Here is an 18,821-nt window from a genome sequence, read left to right as displayed (position 1 = left end):
ACGCAAAAAGTATTCGATAAACTTTCTACTAACATCGAGAATTGTTCCCTTCCCTTAGTTCGTTACTCGAAGAATATAAACGAATACGCAGAGGGGTACAAGAGCATCATTTATATAGGGTCCGTAACAACAGAGGCCGGCCAATCGCTGACGAGCAGCGTTCTCATTGGTTCGGAAATACAATAATTTTATAAGCTGTTATTTTATAGTATTTTTATAAATGAATGATCTTTCAACTTGATAATGTATTTGAAATTTAAAATTTCATTCTTAATGTTATATGTTAATATATATATATTATATATTATATATTAACATAACACAATTATATTTAATAATAATAATTATATTTTATATAACGTAATAATTTAACAAAAAGCATTTTTTATATTAATATGTAATGTTTAAATATTGATTGATAGAAGAAAAATTTTATGTATTTTGTATTGTATATAATGAGATATATTTTGTTTAAATATCTCTCCATAAATTATAACTACAATTGCCTTTATAACAGTTATTGTACTGTTTCTTCACCGTATTTTTCATTTTGAATATGTATATATTTACATATGTATTGAATAAAAGACGTACATGTTTCCATTTGCTTAGAAAAGGCAGTTTAAAATTTGGAACACGAAATATAAAAAATTGATTATGTGAAACAATCGTTACTCAATATTCTTTAATGTAGATTAATTATTTTGCAAAGAATCATACATATATTTGCAATAGAGAGCAATTTAATTCTTAAGGATAACCATCTGCTATCTCCTAATTTGATCATAAATTACCTAAAAAGGTCTATATATATTTTTCTTTCTTTATTACAAGGTTCATCAATTCATACACCAAAAAGGAAATAGTAAAAATTGGTAATAGCAGTATTACTTTAGTTACTGTATAAATTTCACTTTATAATAAGCACTTTAAGTAAATCATATACTATTGTAATATATTAATTAATTATGCAATGCCAATGGTAAAGAAAAGAAAAGAAATAATTCAAAAGATTGGCTAAATCCAAGAATAAATGTACTAAATTATTATTAATTTACTATCAACCGACTCTTTTACCTAGCGCATTATTCTTTCTTTCTATCTTATAAGCATAAGTTTCGAAAATAATTTTTATTTGTAAGTACTGAAGTTACAAACTATATGAAAATATTTTATTAATATATTCTATTGTTTTAGTTTATCAACATGTGTACATACATATATTAATTTTTTTGCGTTAAATTTTTAAAGCTACATATTATTTTCTCTTGCGTAACTTTCACTATAAAATACATGATATTTGTTAGTTCAATTTTGTTACACACATCCATTATGTTCTTTAATATAAAAAAAGGAAACTATATAATTTTTACACTTTTAGTTTATAAAAAAGGCCTTAGAAATATGTTAGATATGTTACACGTATAAAATCAATTGCATCGTGGAGAATGTAACAGTAGCAGCAGCGCGCCAATCAGATTGTAGAAAAGCGTTAGCAGTTCCAAGCTGAATTGTGATTGGTTCAACGTAGCCCCTGTTCCAGTGTATAAAAGGAATGCGTTCTCACTGCGCTCAGTATTGTCTGAAAAAGTAAATCGTACGGTTGTACTCATCTACGATAATTCGAAGCATCATCATGCCGCCGAAAGTTAGTGGAAAAGCTGTGAAGAAAGCTGGTAAAGCCCAAAAGAATATTAGCAAAGCTGACAAGAAGAAAAAGAGGAGGAGGAAGGAAAGCTACGCTATTTACATTTACAAAGTGTTGAAACAAGTACACCCTGACACCGGTATATCCAGCAAAGCGATGAGCATCATGAACAGTTTCGTCAATGATGTCTTCGAACGCATTGCAGCAGAAGCATCAAGATTGGCGCATTACAACAAACGTTCAACAATTACATCTCGTGAAATTCAAACCGCTGTAAGACTTCTACTTCCCGGAGAATTAGCAAAACACGCAGTCAGTGAAGGCACCAAAGCAGTCACTAAGTACACCAGCTCAAAATAAACAGTCACAAACTGTTTAAGAAACAAAAACGGTCCTTTTCAGGACCAAAAAATTTTCAAACAAGATGGAACATTTACTTACGTTCTGAATATAATTTACAGTACGAAACTTTGTATTTTTTCATATATATATATAGACATACACTTTCCTTTAGAATATTTTATCATGAGATAAAATAGTAGTGAATATATTTTGTATATTTTGATTATTTTAAATTTAATACTATGCACGCATATACAAGCTTCGAGTTATGCAAATTTTGATACTGTGATAGCGCATTTTAGTAGCGTTATTTATATATATGTATGTATGTTATATATGGAATATATGTTACATATATATATAAGAAATTAAGGTAGAATGGTCTTGTTTATTATAAGATTGATCTTTTGTTAATACAGTGATCAATAATACAATTTTATGTAGAATAACTTCCTATTTCTTAACTGTATAATTATTTATAAAAGAGAAATTATTTAATGCTTGAATATACTTCAGTTTAATTGTATGATTTTCATTGATAAAACGAAATTACGTTTTCGTACCTTTTATATTCTCATAAAGGATACATAGATATGATTCATCTTGATAGATTCATCGTGAATCATGATAGTGATTGTTAGGTAATTGATATAATAATATGAATGTGTTGAATATAAATATATTCGGCTAAAATTTAACCTTAAAATGTGAACATTAAAGACAACCTTATTTAGATTTATTTCTTTAAAAATTGAAAATTTTGCGCACTTTTTGATAAGTGTGAAGTTACGTGTGATACTCATTTTGTTTTTCACCAGATCGTGACTGAGTAACGAAATTCCCTAAAAAGTTTATTAATCACGTATGCTAGGTTTTCAAAACGTGTGTATGCCAATAACTTTCTATGATAGTACGTATACTACTTGCGTAGTATGGAAACGTTGTGATTACAACTATAAAGGTAGGAGCGGGATTATTGCGAGTGATTCATTTGTACTTACGTTTATTTATAAGAATTTTAAGTGGTCTGATATTTGACACGGTGGTTAAAAAAATTTCGTGGAAATTTTTTTATTAATCAGTGACAATCTAACGTATTTGTGAAAAACTGTAAACATGTCTGACGAGAAGAAGGTAATATTTCCTAACCTTAAAATTGATGCAATGGTAAGTGATGATTCAAGAACATCCTTTGTTACAGGAAACTAAAGCAGAATCGGAGCACATAAATTTAAAAGTATTGGGACAAGATAGTGCAGTGGTTCAGTTTAAAATTAAGAAGCACACACCACTCAGGAAATTAATGAATGCCTACTGTGATCGTGTGGTAAGAGTCTGTATTTAATTTATTATTATAATTTGAAGTTACACCCTTGAATTATAAAATGGTCTGTATATAATGTACCTTTGTATAGATAAATATCTATATTATACCTATATCTGTATCTAAATAATCTAAACAATTAGAGATCATTATATTTGTAGGAGTAAGAGTATTATATTTTTATATAGGGCTTGGCGATAGCAGCAGTAAGGTTTAGATTTGATGGAGAACCCATAAACGAATTAGATACACCAACAACCCTTGAGATGGAAGAAGGAGACACAATAGAAGTTTATCAGCAACAAACAGGAGGATTGTGTTGAGATTTAAGATTGTCCTTCGATAGTTTAAAAATGGACTTGATAAAAAATTTCTGTTCCAGTGCTTATTTCAGAAAAGAAGCGTGAATTATATTTCATTTTTTCTGATACAACAAAATGCTTCGTTTCGTAATGTAATGTGAGGAAAACTGTTTACACATTTTGTATATTTTAAACTTAACATCTATTAGGTTGTAGCATAAATAAATTCGGTCAAATAAAGAAAAATATTGAGTTTAACCGAACTTACTTATGTCACAACCCAATATGTATAGTTTGATCTACATGTTGGTTTTATCTGAAAAGTCACTTTTTTACACACATTTTATATTTCGTAAAATAATAACTTAAGATTACAATAATTTTTTGCATTGTATTACTACTTGAGATTTTTAATTATTCTGCTTCCTTTCTATTTATAAAAATTAGAAGAACTCAATTTTTCTCATAATGCATCAGTTCAATATATATTAATTTGGCTGAAAATATTGCAAAACAGGCTTACCGCTATGTTACTGTTAGTGATATACATTCTAAATGAAGGCACATTAGTTGCCTCTTCAGCATTTTGCACTATGTAGAAAAACATCTACATCATACAAACACATGTTATTTACAATACATAAGATTCTTTGTAAATGATTCTCATAAAAAAAATTTACTAATGTAAAATCTCAAATTCTCTTAATAAATTTCATCTTTATAGGTGCATCTGTTTATTATAACGATGTACAGATAGGACAATGGCGAAGAACATTATTAGAAAAATATTGTGTTAATATTTAATAATGTAACTATTTTTAACAAGTTCGTAAAAATTTCGTTTGTGTTTCACAATTCAATCCTAGTGTTAACATCACATTTTTACTTTCCATGAAAATAATATTACTTTGTATATGAACAAATAATAAATTGTGTCTTATCTTTTCTATAACAGTTTATTTTTCAGTCATATTCATTTTCTTTCGAGGCAACTTATAGAATTCTTAAATTTGTCAACTAATATAAACCAGTATAATTAATAACTTCTATAAAAATAGATTCTAAATATCTTTATATCAAAGAAAATGTCTTTATATCGTTATTCAATAAATTTAAAGTAATTATTATAATAATGTTTATAGCATGTAGTGAAGTAGCGATCAACAATTAAAAAATGTACCTATCAGTTTTTTACCAATATCGTTTTGTAGTTTGTCCAATACTAACATTGAAAATACCTAGGATAATTATCACCACAGTTGTATATATAGATCTAGAAGCTCCCTTGGTGGGGGGTAAGGCTCTTAGTGATCGGACGAAGTTGGTCAATTTATCCGCAGTAAGGCGCTCCAATGGAGAAGTTAGGATTCGTTATGTAACGCTATCGTGTAAAGATAGCCCGTACCTGGTTCTCGATTGTCTCTGTCTCCATCTTTTCCTCTCTCTTTTCTGAATCTGGTCACGTACTAGATTCACGGCGGGCCAAGTAGCAGGGGTGATAGGAAAAAAACGTGACACTATGATAATGATAATAGAGACCAACTTTTGTACTGCATAAATGATTATTATGATTATATTATTGTTATTATTATTATTTTGTTTTTAACTAATATCTAATAAATGTTATATAATATAAATATGTTTTTCATTACTAAAAACCTACGTAAACTTTAAAATTATACTGTAACTTTGCTTTTTCAATAAAAATTTTAATAACATTGAAATGTTTCAATCATGCATAATATTTTGGACATCATATTATTTACGTACATTACAGATAGCGTTAATAGCCACACATTAATGAATTAATAAAACTAAAAATGTGCTTACAATAAACATATTTTATTACATGCGCCAAATATAAAAATACTAAATCTATCTGTACATATTTGATTTGGATTTTGTAATTTTGTTAAAACTTTTTTTTGGAAATAATAATACATATTTAATAACAGTTTATAATTAATATTCATTTAAACAATATTTTTCTATACTAGATGAAATATTGTATATGCATTTACTTTAAATAAACGAAGAAAAATTATGAAAAATAGTTTAGTTCAATCATTGATTAAGCTCAGTTTAAGCGGTTTAGTTTATATCCTTTATCTTCAATGCTTTCACCGAAAGATGACGCTAAATACAAAATCCTAGATTTTCGAACGCAGTGTTCTATAGTGACCGATTTGTAAAGCACCACTTCCGACATTAAGAGGTTTACCCTCTCCATTGGTGTTTCCAGTCTTGTGTACACGATCGTGCTTACCAGAGGAAACCTACGGAAAGGAAATTCCTTTTTGTTACCATTTATCACTCATGGACATAGGAATATCCTGTGAACTTTATTCTATTCTTAGGGACCTTATTTTTTAAAAGTTGTAAGAAATACCAAATATAATTTCAGTCATTTAATCGTCTGTCAGAGAATCAGTCTATCTAATATGTTAAAGAACATGGCGGTTAGTTGATGCAAAGGTCTACGTAAACAAAACGTTGTTTCACTAATTTTGTAATTAATAAAAGTTTGTAAATAGTAAAATCATAATAAACATATATAAGTATATATACATAATGAACTGTAAATAAATAAATGTATGATATACAATTAAGAACTGTGCAATTAATATGTGCTAGTGCTATACGTCTACTGTATATTCGGAAAACCGATATCTTTTTATGAAAATTTAACATCATACTAATTTCTAGAATTTTAATTATAACAAAATGGCCGACTCTGAGGAAGAAAATGATAAAGACATAACGTCTGGAATCAATATGACTGGTTTTTTGTTTGGGAACATTGATGACAACGGTCAACTGGAAGATGATATTCTTGATCCAGAGGCAAAGCAACATATAGCTTCGCTGAATAGGCTTGGATTAAGTTCGTTTATTCGTGAAATGATGCAAAATGATGATATTACAGAAGAAAAAGAAAATGAATCTAATGATAAGCCTGAAGAAAAAAATGATATGATTGATGAGAAAGATACCAGTTACGTTAAGAAATCACCTAGTGCTCTTGACTTTTTTGATATAAATGAATTAGCAGAGGATGAAAGAGAAGAGAGTGGTAAGTATAACAAAAATATAACTATCAAAAGATTTTTTTAGTTAAAAATAATATTTTATAGACATATATAAATATTACTTTAATGAATAGGTAAACAGGACATGTTTGAAGTAAAAACTGAAAAGGAAAATGCTGATTATGATGCTGATGATGAAGAGGTTGTTAATAAATCTGATACACAATTAATGCCACCTCCTCCAATTCCTGAAGAAAAAGAAGCACTTACTGCAGAAGAAGCAGAAGCTGCACGTCAGCGTAAATTAGAAACCCCTCTTGCTTCTATGCTACCATCAAAATATGCCAATGTTGATGTTACTGAATTATTTCCTGATTTTCGAGCTAATAAAGTGTTAAGGTTTTCGAGATTATTTGGTCCAGGAAAACCTAGTAGTCTTCCACAAATATGGAAGGGTGTTAAAAGGAGACGTAAAAAGAAACGACATCATGATATTAGAGATTCTGACTCTGGCTCTGATCAGGAGGAAAAAAAAGCAAAGTTTAAAGTATGTACAAATAGTGGTTCAATTTTACAGTGTATCAATTGTATGTTAATTAAATATTTATATGTATATTAGGGCTGGGTGATGCAATATGGTCCAGACCCAACACCAGATATGTGTCGTTCTGATGATGAAACAAAGTTATTAATGCCAGTAGAAGATAAAGAACAAGTTGATAAATCAGGTGAAACTGGAGAAAATGGAGATATGGGGCCAAAAGTTGCAGATTGGCGGTTTGGTCCTGCACAGCTTTGGTATGATATGCTTCAAGTTCCAGAAACTGGGGATGGTTTTAACTATGGATTTAAAATCGTTGACAAGGTATTTAATTTGTATATATATCAAAATATGGAATATCAAACATAATTTTGAAGTTGTAATTTAATATTTCTACAAATCAATTTATCATGGGTAATGCTATTGTTATATTTCTAATAGTTAGATGAACAAAGCAATAAAGATAATAAAGATACCAAAGACACTAATGATGAATTTTCTGATGATGCATTTTTAATGGTATCACAATTACACTGGGAAGATGATGTCATATGGAATGGTGATGATATAAAGCATAAGGTACATAATATCTTAGTGTAAGATATTCTTAATCAAATATTTATATAAGTTAACAAGTAAGAATATAAATACTTTAAAAGGTATTACAGAAATTAAATAGTAAAAATAATGCAGCTGGATGGGTACCATCCAGTGGGAACAGAACTGCTCAGGCATTCAGTCAACCAGGCAAAGGAGCACCTGTACCAGTCGCATCAAACGTTCGATTAGCCACTTCGCAAATTACAACTCCGTTACACATGCAATCTCAGAAAACTAAATTGTAAGCAAAGTAGTAATCTATCTGTTATGCTATACTAGAAAATTACTGCATATATAATTCTTTTTCATTTTTACTTCTACTTTTATCAATAGGAACATGAATAAAGGGAATCAACAACAAAATCGGGAAGAAAATTACGATGATACTTGGTACTCTATTTTTCCTGTAGAAAATGAAGAATTGGTGTATGGTCTTTGGGAAGAAGAAGTAATCTGGGATCCTGAGAATATGAAGAAGATACCAAAGCCTAAAATTCTTACTTTGGATCCAAATGATGAGAATATTGTTCTTGGTATTCCTGATGACATAGATCCAGCACTGGTTCATAAAGATAATGGACCTCAACCAAAAGTAAAAATACCTCATCCTCATGTGAAGAAAAGTAAATTATTGCTAGGAAAAGCTGGAGTAATTAACGTATTGGAAGAAGACACTCCACCTCCACCACCAAAATCACCTGACAGAGATCCATTTAATATTTCAAATGATACGTAAGTTAATAATTTAATAATTTTAATTCGCACGAAAAGAAATAATTTCATTATTTTCTGTGTTATTTAGATACTATATGCCGCGATCGTCAGAAACAACATTACGATTAAAAGTTGGAGGTGGAAATTTGATACAACATAGTACGCCAGTAGTAGAATTACGTGTTCCATTTGTTCAAACTCATATGGGCCAAATTCGGCTTCGAAATTTCCATAGACCACCTTTAAGAAGATTTAGCCATGGACCGCTTGCTCATCCTGGTCCACATTCTGTCCTGCCATTAATAAAGCATATCAAAAAGAAGGCCAAAGTATGTATTATGCTTTATTACATTGTTTGTTAAGTAGGAACAAGAATTAAATGACGTTTGTTTATTAGCAAAGAGAACAAGAAAGAATTGCGTCTGGCGGAGGCGATGTCTTTTTCATGAGAACTCCTGAAGATTTAACTGGCAAAGATGGTGAATTGGTACTTATTGAATTTTCCGAAGAACATCCCCCGTTGATGAATCAAGTAGGAATGTGTTCCAAGGTGAAAAATTACTACAAGAGGAAGGCAGGCAAAGATCAAGGACCACAGAAATACAAATATGGTGAAACCGCTTATGCCCATACTAGCCCATTTCTTGGAATTCTTACACCTGGTCAAAGTATACAAGCAGTGGAAAATAATATGTATAGAGCGCCAATTTATGAGCACAAAATTCCAGAAACAGATTTCTTAGTTATAAGAACAAGGTATTTCAATAACATTCCCTTATTGAAATTATTTATAGCATGAAGAATGTATTATAACTAATAAATTTTTTTGTATACCTAGACAACAATATTATATCAGAGAAATGGATGCTTTATTCGTTGCTGGTCAAGAATGTCCATTATATGAAGTTCCAGGTCCCAATTCAAAGAGAGCTAATAATTTTGTGAGAGATTTTTTACAAGTATTTATATACAGATTATTTTGGAAATCTAATGATACGCCCCGACGTATTAAAATGGATGATATTAAAAAAGCATTTCCTTCGCATAGTGAGAGTAGTATCAGGAAACGTTTGAAACTATGCGCTGATTTTAAAAGAACAGGTATTTATTATTGCATAAAAGTTATACTATAAACTGTGTGAATTACCTTTGTATTATAAGTTAGTCTGACAAACATTAAATTCTTTTATATTAGGCATGGATTCAAATTGGTGGGTTATAAAACCCGACTTTAGATTACCAACCGAAGAAGAGATTCGAGCGATGGTGTCTCCGGAGCAATGTTGCGCTTATTTTAGTATGATTGCAGCTGAGCAAAGACTAAAGGATGCTGGTTACGGTGAAAAATTCCTATTTACTCCTCAAGATGACGATGATGAAGAAATGCAATTAAAAATGGATGATGAAGTTAAAGTTGCGCCTTGGAATACGACACGAGCATACATTCAAGCTATGAAAGGTAAATGCCTGCTACAGTTAGCAGGACCAGCTGATCCAACAGGTTGTGGTGAAGGATTTTCCTATGTTCGAGTACCAAATAAACCTACGATTAGTAAGGTAAATATTTAATATTCAGTTATAATTCTTTTTTTGCATATTTTATATTTTAAATCATTCGTTTTCTAACTTTAATTAGGAAGAACAAGAAGCTCAACCAAAAAGGACTGTGACTGGAACTGATGCCGATTTAAGAAGGTTATCATTAAATAACGCAAAAGCGCTACTTCGAAAATTTGGTGTGCCTGAGGAAGAAATTAAAAAATTATCTCGATGGGAGGTAATCGATGTTGTTAGAACGTTGTCAACAGAAAAAGCTAAAGCTGGAGAAGAGGGCATGACTAAATTTTCACGAGGAAATCGTTTCTCTATAGCTGAGCATCAAGAAAGATACAAAGAAGAATGTCAGAGAATTTTTGATTTACAAAATCGTGTTTTATCTTCTAATGAGGTTTTGAGTACAGATGAAGGCGAGAGTTCTGAAGAAGATAGTTCTGATATAGAAGAGATGGGTAAAAACATAGAAAACATGCTTTCCAACAAAAAAACTAGTACCCAATTATCACTTGAACGAGAGGAACAACAACGACATGAATTACGAAAGATGTTAATGGGTGAAGTTCAAGAACAAGATAAGAAGTCTAAAGAGAAAAAGAAGGATGACGAAGAGGATAGCCCTGTAAATAACTTTAACTCACAACAGGGTAGAGTTCTTAAAATTTATCGGACATTTAGAAATCCAGAGGGCAAAGAATATACCAGGGTAGAATTAGTAAGGAAGTCTGCGGTAATAGATACTTATATAAAAATTAGAAATTCTAAGGATGAGGCGTTTATTAAACAATTTGCAACATTGGACGAGGCACAAAAAGAAGAAATGAAGAGAGAGAAAAGAAGAATTCAGGAACAACTACGTAGAATTAAACGAAATCAAGAACGTGAACGTATGCTTGGTGGCCCAATGGCAGGAAACAATGCGTCATTGAGTAATATATTCGACCGTAGTAATACCAATACCCCAACCACTACGTCCTCAAACAGTATCCTTCCATTCTGTAATTCATTCCAATCTACTTCTTCTGCTTCTAAACATCCTAAACCGGAAGTATCTCCTACTAAACGTAAAAAACCTAAACTTAAACCAGATCTCAAACTGAAATGTGGTGCTTGTGGCAATGTAGGTCACATGCGTACGAATAAAGCTTGCCCTTTATATCAGAATAGTATAACTACAGCGCCCGTGAATGTTGCGATGACAGAAGAACAAGAGGAAGAAATTGAGAAACAGCTTAATACAGATGATCAAGATCTTGTTAATGTAGATGGAACTAAAGTGAAGTTATCGTCCAAATTAATTAAGGTAATTTATTTAGTTTTTTGAAACGCTTAGTATTCTTTTAAATGATTATTATATATCAATTTATAATTTTGCTTTTGTAGCATGCTGAAGAAATGAAAAGACGTACGTTACTCTTGAAGGTGCCTAAGGAGGCAGTAAGCTCTAAGAAACGAAGGAGAGCTACCGGAGATGATCATTGTGATTATCTTAAACGACAACAGAGACCGGCTAATAGACGTAGAACAGATCCTGTTGTAGTTATGTCTACAATGCTAGAAAGTATACTTAACGAAATGCGAGATCTACCTGACGTTCAACCTTTTTTATTTCCTGTTAATGCCAAAGTATGTTCTATTTTTATTAAACTTTTTTATATAAATTTATTTTATAATTGTTTGGAACTGAAGAATTTATCTACATATTTCATAAATAGGCTGTTCCTGATTATTATAAAATTATACAAAGACCTATGGATTTACAAACCATACGTGAAAATTTAAGATTAAAGAAATATCAAAGCCGAGAAGAATTTTTGGCTGACGTTAATCAGATTGTAGAAAACTCAACTCTGTATAATGGATCAAAGAGTTCATTAACAGTAGCAGCTAAGCGTATGCTGGAAACTTGTGTAGAAAGACTTGGAGAAAAAGAAGATCGTCTGATGAGATTAGAAAAAGCAATTAATCCTCTACTAGATGACAATGACCAAGTTGCTCTTACTTTTATCTTGGACAATGTTGTAAATAATAAATTGAAATCTATGACAGAAGCTTGGCCATTCTTGAAACCAGTTAATAAGAAATTAGTGAAAGATTATTATAATGTTATTAAAAGACCTATGGATCTAGAAACTATATCCAAAAAGGTATCTGGTAAGTTAAACTATATTTAAAATAGTGTTGCATGTTATCAATATTTTGACAAATATTTGATTACACCTATTTCTTCCAGCGCATAAGTATCATAATCGCCATGAGTTTCTTAGGGATATTGAACAAATTTTGGAAAATTGTACAGTGTATAACGGAAAGGAATCTCCATTTACGCAGAAAGCAGAATTGCTAGTAAAAGTTTGTAAAGAAACATTAGATGAGGTACTTAAGGGCTTTTTTTAGGAGTATTTATTATATCTTAATTATTATATTTTAATCTTATATTCACATAATCAAATTGTCTTGCAGTATGATGAACATTTAACACAATTAGAAAATAACATATTATTGGTACAAAAGCGAGCAATGGAGCAAGCAGACATTGATCCTTCATGGCTTGGACCAGATGAGGAAAATTATACCATTGTAGAGCCTGAATTTAGAGGGGTATAATATTTATCCATAAAAAACAGATGTTTAGTTTCTCCTATAAGAAATTTTATAAGTTATGGTGTTTTTTTTTTAGAGTCAAACAAGTTCGCCAGAAAATCCATTTGGTAAATCGAATATGGATGATTTTGATTTTGTGGATGTGGAAGGCGACATGGAAGGTGATGGTAGTAGAAGCGTAAATTCGAAAAAGAAAGATGTCCTCGAAGAAGGTAGAGAAGATTTTATAAAATTATCTTTAAATGTATATCTTTAAATGAAAATGTCATTGTATACTTCGTTACAGATTTACAGTTCTCTAGCGAAGATGAATTCGATGAGGTTCCATTTGGTACGGATGAACAGTCGGAAAATGCGGAAATGGAAACACTTGAGCTAAATGAAGTTAGAGAAGGTACAGAAAGTGGAGTAGTATTAGCAGATGATGATAGTCAACAAGCAGCGGAAGCTATGGTTCAATTGGGTAATGTCGGTTTTTATATGGCGGACCAACAATTGCTTCAGCAAGGTTGGTAATTGAAATGAAATACTTTATAAATTTATTTATCATTTTATCATTTCATTAATTAAATCGTATGTTTCTTAAATTATAGATGAAAGTATGGATGTTGATCCTAATTACGATCCTTCAGACTTCTTGTTAGCTGGTTTGCCAGCAAGAGATGAGAAAAGTGAAAACAAGATACAAGACGACCTTGCTGTCTCTGAAAGCGATGATGATACAGAAAATAACGCAAAACAAAAACAAAAAACACCACAACAATTACCGCAACCAGAGGAAGATGTTGGTGGTGATCTCTGGTTCTAAAAAAATGTTATTTCTTTTAGCAATAATGCTATTTTGTAGCTTACTTCTTAAATCAGAAGACTTGTATTACAAAATGCAACGAGAGAAAAAAGCAAGATATTTATTTCTTATAGGAATAATTACATTTCAACATTTGAAATTGAATGAAATATGTATGTTTTGTTATTTAGATATGATTTTGTAAAAAGTAAAATGAACATCTAATGCATATCTGTGAATATTATATATACATATATGTAAATACATAGTGAGAAATTGTTTTTTAAATATCATGTGTATATTTGATCCTTCATATAGAGTGAGGACATCTGTATAAGATTTATAAAGAAAAATAATTGAATAAAAAAAGCTGCAAATTCAGTTATATTTATTTAGAACTTAGTTCTAATCAAAATTCTGTTTGTAATGTTCCTTTACAAATATTAATATAATATTATTTAATAATGATTAGTGACGAAGAATTGAAAACTAGAATGGATTATATACTTGAAATGTGTTCTACATCTCTGGATTCACAACGCGAACAAGACAAAATGTTTGACAATATAATTAGAATAACAAAAAATGCATTACAAGAGCAGTTGTTGACTTATGAACCAAATGCTATTATTATATGTATTCTTAAACTCCTCTTGTATTATAGTGAAACTTATTTTCAAACGTATAACATGTGCGAATGGAAACGACGAAGAAAATATCGACTTACGAGAGAATGTTACATTACTTTATTGCAAATATACATTCCTCAAAAGTCTAAGGAAATTCTAGAAACTGTAATTAACATGATTTATGAAAATAAGCTTTGGGAGTTTGAAACCTTTTGTTTTGAACTTATGTGTAATTTACTGGAATATGGTATTAATGCATCATCAATGATTCATATTATATGGGACAGAATCGAAGCTCCAAATATAAATATAGAAGATACAAGAAAAATTATAAGAATATTATACGAATTATTAGATGTTTATAATTGGCCAGATACATATGATACAATAGTAGTTATTGAAAGAATTTTAAATCTTTTTTATATTTCTATAACTAGTGCACATGCAACTGTTGATTTTTTACCATATGCAACACTTAAAAAAGGTTTGGAAGTCTGCATTATTAATATGGTAAAACATGTATATAACGATCATCTTCTGATCATAGTTCAACATATGTGTTCATGGGTTGTTGAGAAAGGAATGACTGATGAAATTATTCTAGAATTTGGTAGTACACTTGAATACACAGCCTACATACATGAAGTAACTCTATATGAAAAAACATTAACTCCAAAAATATTTCCATTATTAATGGAAATGATAGCATCGACAAATAAAATAACTAATTTATTAGGTAACAGAGTTATTCAATATTTGCTTGACAGAAAAGGAAATAAAATGAATTTTAATACACCTAAGATATTTTTCGAAGATACTCAATTTGATCTCAGCATAGGCCCATGTTTTAAAGAAGATAAGCTATTCTGTAAACTTCACAGAGAAATTTTGCATGATAGCCTTCTAAAAAGTATCATAATTCATTGTGCATCTCGTATGAATTTAGAATCAACTTATTGTACGATATGTCTGATTGCTGTAGAGGTACCATGTGGATTTACAGCAGCAGCTCTGGTCTGTCTTTTAATGAATTTGCAAGATGTAACTTTGAAGCGAAATAGACATGATGAAGTATCTTATCATTTACATGCGACAGTGATAGCAATTATGTCTCTTTTATGTTGGATTCATAAAGCTAAAGTATTTTACGAATATGTGAATAAAGTAATGATGGAAAGGGCACAATGGGCTCCACATCTAAATCCTCCTATTCAATCTCAATATAATTTCGCAGCACATCATATACTTTGGAACAAGCCAGAATTATTTTTTATAGATTGGGAAGCTCGTTATGGTTTGTGGAAATGTTTTCGTTTACGCGAAACTGAAGAGACACCGGAAGTGTGAATATTCATCGAAAATTACGATACATGTACATATTATGATACTAAAATAAATATTATATGACTGTCGAATATCAAGATTCTATGTGATATTACAAACATTAATAAATGATTTCAATTACCGATATTTTTATATTTTTCTTAATAACTATCACTCTTAGTTCACAGTTTAGGCGTGAAAATTGACAATTTTTCTTATAATAAACCTGTAATCATCAAATTACTCATACAAATAATTGTCATCAAAATGGCTGTGTTTCGACATTCAATAGCGTAATTCATAGTATTACGCGTTAAACAAAGGCAATAAAAATTGACAGTGTGTGGTATTATATTAAATATCTTGTCATAATCTGTACTTTCTAAATGTGAAACAATATTAGTATAATCCAAGTTTGTTTGTAATTAAAAAGCATGATAATTTATCTCAAGTTATTGATATTTGTTCCTCCATCTTACATCATCCTGAACACTTTTTGATTCGTCAAAATATTTATTTTACAAACTATAAATTGTAATTTAAAATTAGACATGAATTGTTTGAAAATTAATGAAACATTGCTTTCTAATGCTCGAGAAACTCTGAAAAAGTGGTGACAATGAAGTTAAATGAATTTTTTAAGCGTATGTCATAGTGCAATTATTAAAATCGTATTGTTTACATAACGAACATCAGCTTCGGTGGATTATTTTCGTCAGATCGTCAAATTGCGTTTCAATAAAGGTTAACTTTTTAAATAAATTATAATGTTTATTGTTCCTTTATTATCAGTGTATCCTTTGTGACAATATATTGTTTTAAAGAAAACAAAGTTTTAACATGTATATAACATAATATGTAAATTTTTATTATTAATTTCATTTGTATAAATACTAAATAAAGTTTGTTCAAATAATATTGTTTAGAATAAAGTACAATAAAAATTGTATAAGTTACTAGTATTTATGAATAATAATTTTTGTTATAAATGTTTATTTTTCAGTTGTTCAAACATTTTTAAAACGTTTTAGAAAGAAAGAATAAAGAAACAATGTCTGGAGAACAGTTTTCCTTAGTTTGGAATAGTTTCCCAAGAAATTTGTCCTCTGGATTATATACATTATTAACCGACGAGCAGTTAGTAGACGTAACATTAGCTGCAGAGGGTCAAATACTACGTGCACATAAGTTAATATTGTCAGTTTGTAGTACATACTTCAGGGAATTGTTCAAGGTATATTTAAGCTTATTTCATATAGTTTATGTTTATATATTCTATAGTATTAAAGTACTTGTAATAATACAGGGAAACTCTTGTAAACATCCGATTGTGATTTTAAAAGATGTCAATTACCGTGATCTGTCAGCAATGCTTCACTTTATGTATCAAGGAGAAGTTAACATTAAGCAAGAAGATATTGCTAGTTTTTTGAAAGTTGCAGAAACTTTACAAATAAAAGGTTTAACCACAGACACAGAAGAGGTACGTTCGATCAGACATAGAAATTTAAAGGATAATAAGATAAATAAAAGAACGAATTTTATCTTATAGAAACTTGGAGAAACTTTAACAAAGAACGCAGGGAACTTGGATCAAATATTTAACACAGAAAACAGCAGTATTAATTGTATTAATTCAGATACAAATGCTCCTACTTCCGAGGAACAAGGACAATTTATACAGAAAAACCAGCAATGCAAAAACCAATTATCAAAAGATGAATTACACAGTAACGAATTCATAGAGAATACAAGTGTCAGTGACATGTGTTGTCAACAAGAATCTAATTCAATTCATAATATACAAGATATACAAAATAACAGTTCGACAAGTATAGAAGAGGAACCATTAGACTGCACAGCTGATATAAGTCATATAGAATCGGCAAAGCAGGGACCACTGGATTATACACTTGACATAGATGCAGAAGCAGGATATAAAACATGTTTGCCTAACGAGACACTTTATAAACCTGAAGAAAATTTACAGACAAAAGGTATTATTTTTACATGTTTTATTAGTGTAATCATTTCAAAAGTTATGTAATTAGTAGGCTGATGACTATAAAGACATCATTCGGAGCTGAAAAATATTACATTTGCTGAATGAATGAGTACTTAGAAAATGAGTACTAGAGAAAACAAGATGATTAAAATTAGCGAAGAGACTACAGTTACTGGCTGTTGATGCAAAAGATTTGACACACTCAACTGTTTTCGTCGATGGATATACAGTTGTACAAATTTTTTTAGTATATGTAGCACAAATTAATTTTACAATGGAATCAATTATATATTTGCATGCTTATTTACTGGGTGTTTCAAATCTCAATTTTATACGACTCAATACCTGAGGATAGTAAATGTTTAAATGAAAAATATTATATCTTACAGACTATGTACCAGATATGCAATTAGTTCCCTACAATCAGAATACACAAACTCATCCATTTGGTAAGTCTTTAATCTCTATCTTTTTATTTTAACGATATACATTTTTATTCTTCCGGACTTTGCTTTTTTTTAATAATTTTATTTATACTTTAGTTTCTAAAAACACTTATTTGTTTTTGTCTAGTATTAAATAACTACAATTACCGTTAGGACTTTATTAACATCTATTTAATAGGTTTAAGTAACATGACTGGTTTTGAAAGTGAATTTACGTACGAAACTGGTTGTCATAGTAAAGGTCGACGAACCGTTAAAGGTATTTCCAACAACAGTTTGCCATTGGAAACAACTTTACGCGTTGTATCCGAACTGGGCCCAACATTACGTATGGAAAGAGGTAAGGTTATTCGAATGTATTCATGTCCATGGTGTCTTCGTCATTTCACGCGTAAGGAAAATCTGAAACTACATGTTCGATATATTCACGGTCCGCTTGAAAGTCTAACATGTAGACTTTGTGGTAATAAATATAAAAACAGTAATAGTTTACGTGTACATTCGTATCTGTATCATAATGCTAAGCGCGACAAACCTAATAAGTCAATAGTGGATGGTGGCGCATGAAATTAGAAGAAGAAACAATTGACATTGAGATTTGTATAAGATTATTACATGGTACGTAAATTAAATGTAATTGCCGCAATTTTATTTATAAGAAAGGTTGTTGGCAATTAACGAGAAAAATGATAAAAACCTAATTATTTAATATTTTCTATTTATATTTCTTTGATACTGTTAAGATAACAAAAAGTCGAAAAATTTGCAGAAATACAATATTCTCTTAATTAGACAGATTTAGATTCTAGATAAGATAACATATTTTATATAAAACAGGTTACATTAAAAAAGAAGAACCACTGTAAACATACATATATGTATATTAATATATCATTTTGTAAATATATATACATTTGTAATAAAATAAAAGATTTGCATTTGTGTATCCTTTTTACCTATCAAGGCATCATAA

General features: G+C 30.0%; 5 protein-coding genes across 9 annotated transcripts; all 5 read left to right on the top strand.

The window, feature by feature from the left end:
* The first annotated feature begins 1,561 nt into the window (after positions 1-1,561).
* On the top strand, positions 1,562-3,123 carry LOC126916771 (histone H2B-like). Its single transcript, XM_050722918.1, has one exon. It carries the CDS (start codon positions 1,637-1,639, stop codon positions 2,006-2,008), a length of 372 nt encoding a protein of 123 aa, XP_050578875.1. The 5' UTR covers positions 1,562-1,636; the 3' UTR covers positions 2,009-3,123.
* Positions 2,975-4,568, top strand: LOC126916783 (small ubiquitin-related modifier 3). Its single transcript, XM_050722944.1, has 3 exons — positions 2,975-3,124; positions 3,192-3,317; positions 3,503-4,568. Exons 1-3 carry the CDS (start codon positions 3,107-3,109, stop codon positions 3,635-3,637), a joined length of 279 nt encoding a protein of 92 aa, XP_050578901.1. The 5' UTR covers positions 2,975-3,106; the 3' UTR covers positions 3,638-4,568.
* Positions 4,569-5,848: 1,280 nt separating this feature from the next.
* On the top strand, positions 5,849-13,826 carry LOC126916454 (transcription initiation factor TFIID subunit 1). Of its 4 annotated transcripts, XM_050722307.1 has the most exons (20): positions 5,849-6,075; positions 6,323-6,689; positions 6,780-7,192; positions 7,265-7,510; positions 7,628-7,765; positions 7,846-8,027; positions 8,120-8,518; positions 8,589-8,829; positions 8,898-9,256; positions 9,339-9,601; positions 9,696-10,057; positions 10,137-11,037; positions 11,143-11,357; positions 11,438-11,680; positions 11,770-12,208; positions 12,288-12,430; positions 12,518-12,655; positions 12,735-12,870; positions 12,945-13,166; positions 13,252-13,826. In XM_050722307.1, exons 1-20 carry the CDS (start codon positions 6,058-6,060, stop codon positions 13,464-13,466), a joined length of 5,640 nt encoding a protein of 1,879 aa, XP_050578264.1. In that variant the 5' UTR covers positions 5,849-6,057; the 3' UTR covers positions 13,467-13,826. The 4 variants fall into 4 exon arrangements, with proteins under 4 accessions (XP_050578264.1, XP_050578262.1, XP_050578261.1 ...); XM_050722305.1 differs by having other exon boundaries at positions 7,855-8,027; positions 10,137-11,357; XM_050722304.1 differs by having other exon boundaries at positions 10,137-11,357.
* Positions 13,827-13,909: 83 nt separating this feature from the next.
* Positions 13,910-16,141, top strand: LOC126916684 (uncharacterized). Its single transcript, XM_050722716.1, has one exon. The coding sequence runs from the start codon at positions 13,910-13,912 to the stop codon at positions 15,419-15,421; it is 1,512 nt and encodes a 503-aa protein (XP_050578673.1). The 3' UTR covers positions 15,422-16,141.
* On the top strand, positions 15,695-18,778 carry LOC126916715 (protein abrupt-like). Of its 2 annotated transcripts, none has more exons than XM_050722793.1 (6): positions 15,695-16,141; positions 16,429-16,631; positions 16,704-16,880; positions 16,950-17,394; positions 17,792-17,851; positions 18,027-18,778. In XM_050722793.1, exons 2-6 carry the CDS (start codon positions 16,449-16,451, stop codon positions 18,413-18,415), a joined length of 1,254 nt encoding a protein of 417 aa, XP_050578750.1. In that variant the 5' UTR covers positions 15,695-16,141; positions 16,429-16,448; the 3' UTR covers positions 18,416-18,778. The 2 variants fall into 2 exon arrangements, with proteins under 2 accessions (XP_050578750.1, XP_050578741.1); XM_050722784.1 differs by having other exon boundaries at positions 15,697-16,141; positions 16,401-16,631.
* The last annotated feature ends 43 nt before the right edge of the window (positions 18,779-18,821 follow it).

This window comes from Bombus affinis, chromosome 1, assembly GCF_024516045.1.
Source record: "Bombus affinis isolate iyBomAffi1 chromosome 1, iyBomAffi1.2, whole genome shotgun sequence".
Taxonomy (NCBI): Eukaryota; Metazoa; Arthropoda; class Insecta; order Hymenoptera; family Apidae; genus Bombus; species Bombus affinis.
Note: the sequence above shows the minus strand (reverse complement) of the source record. Positions and strands in the feature narration are given on the sequence as shown.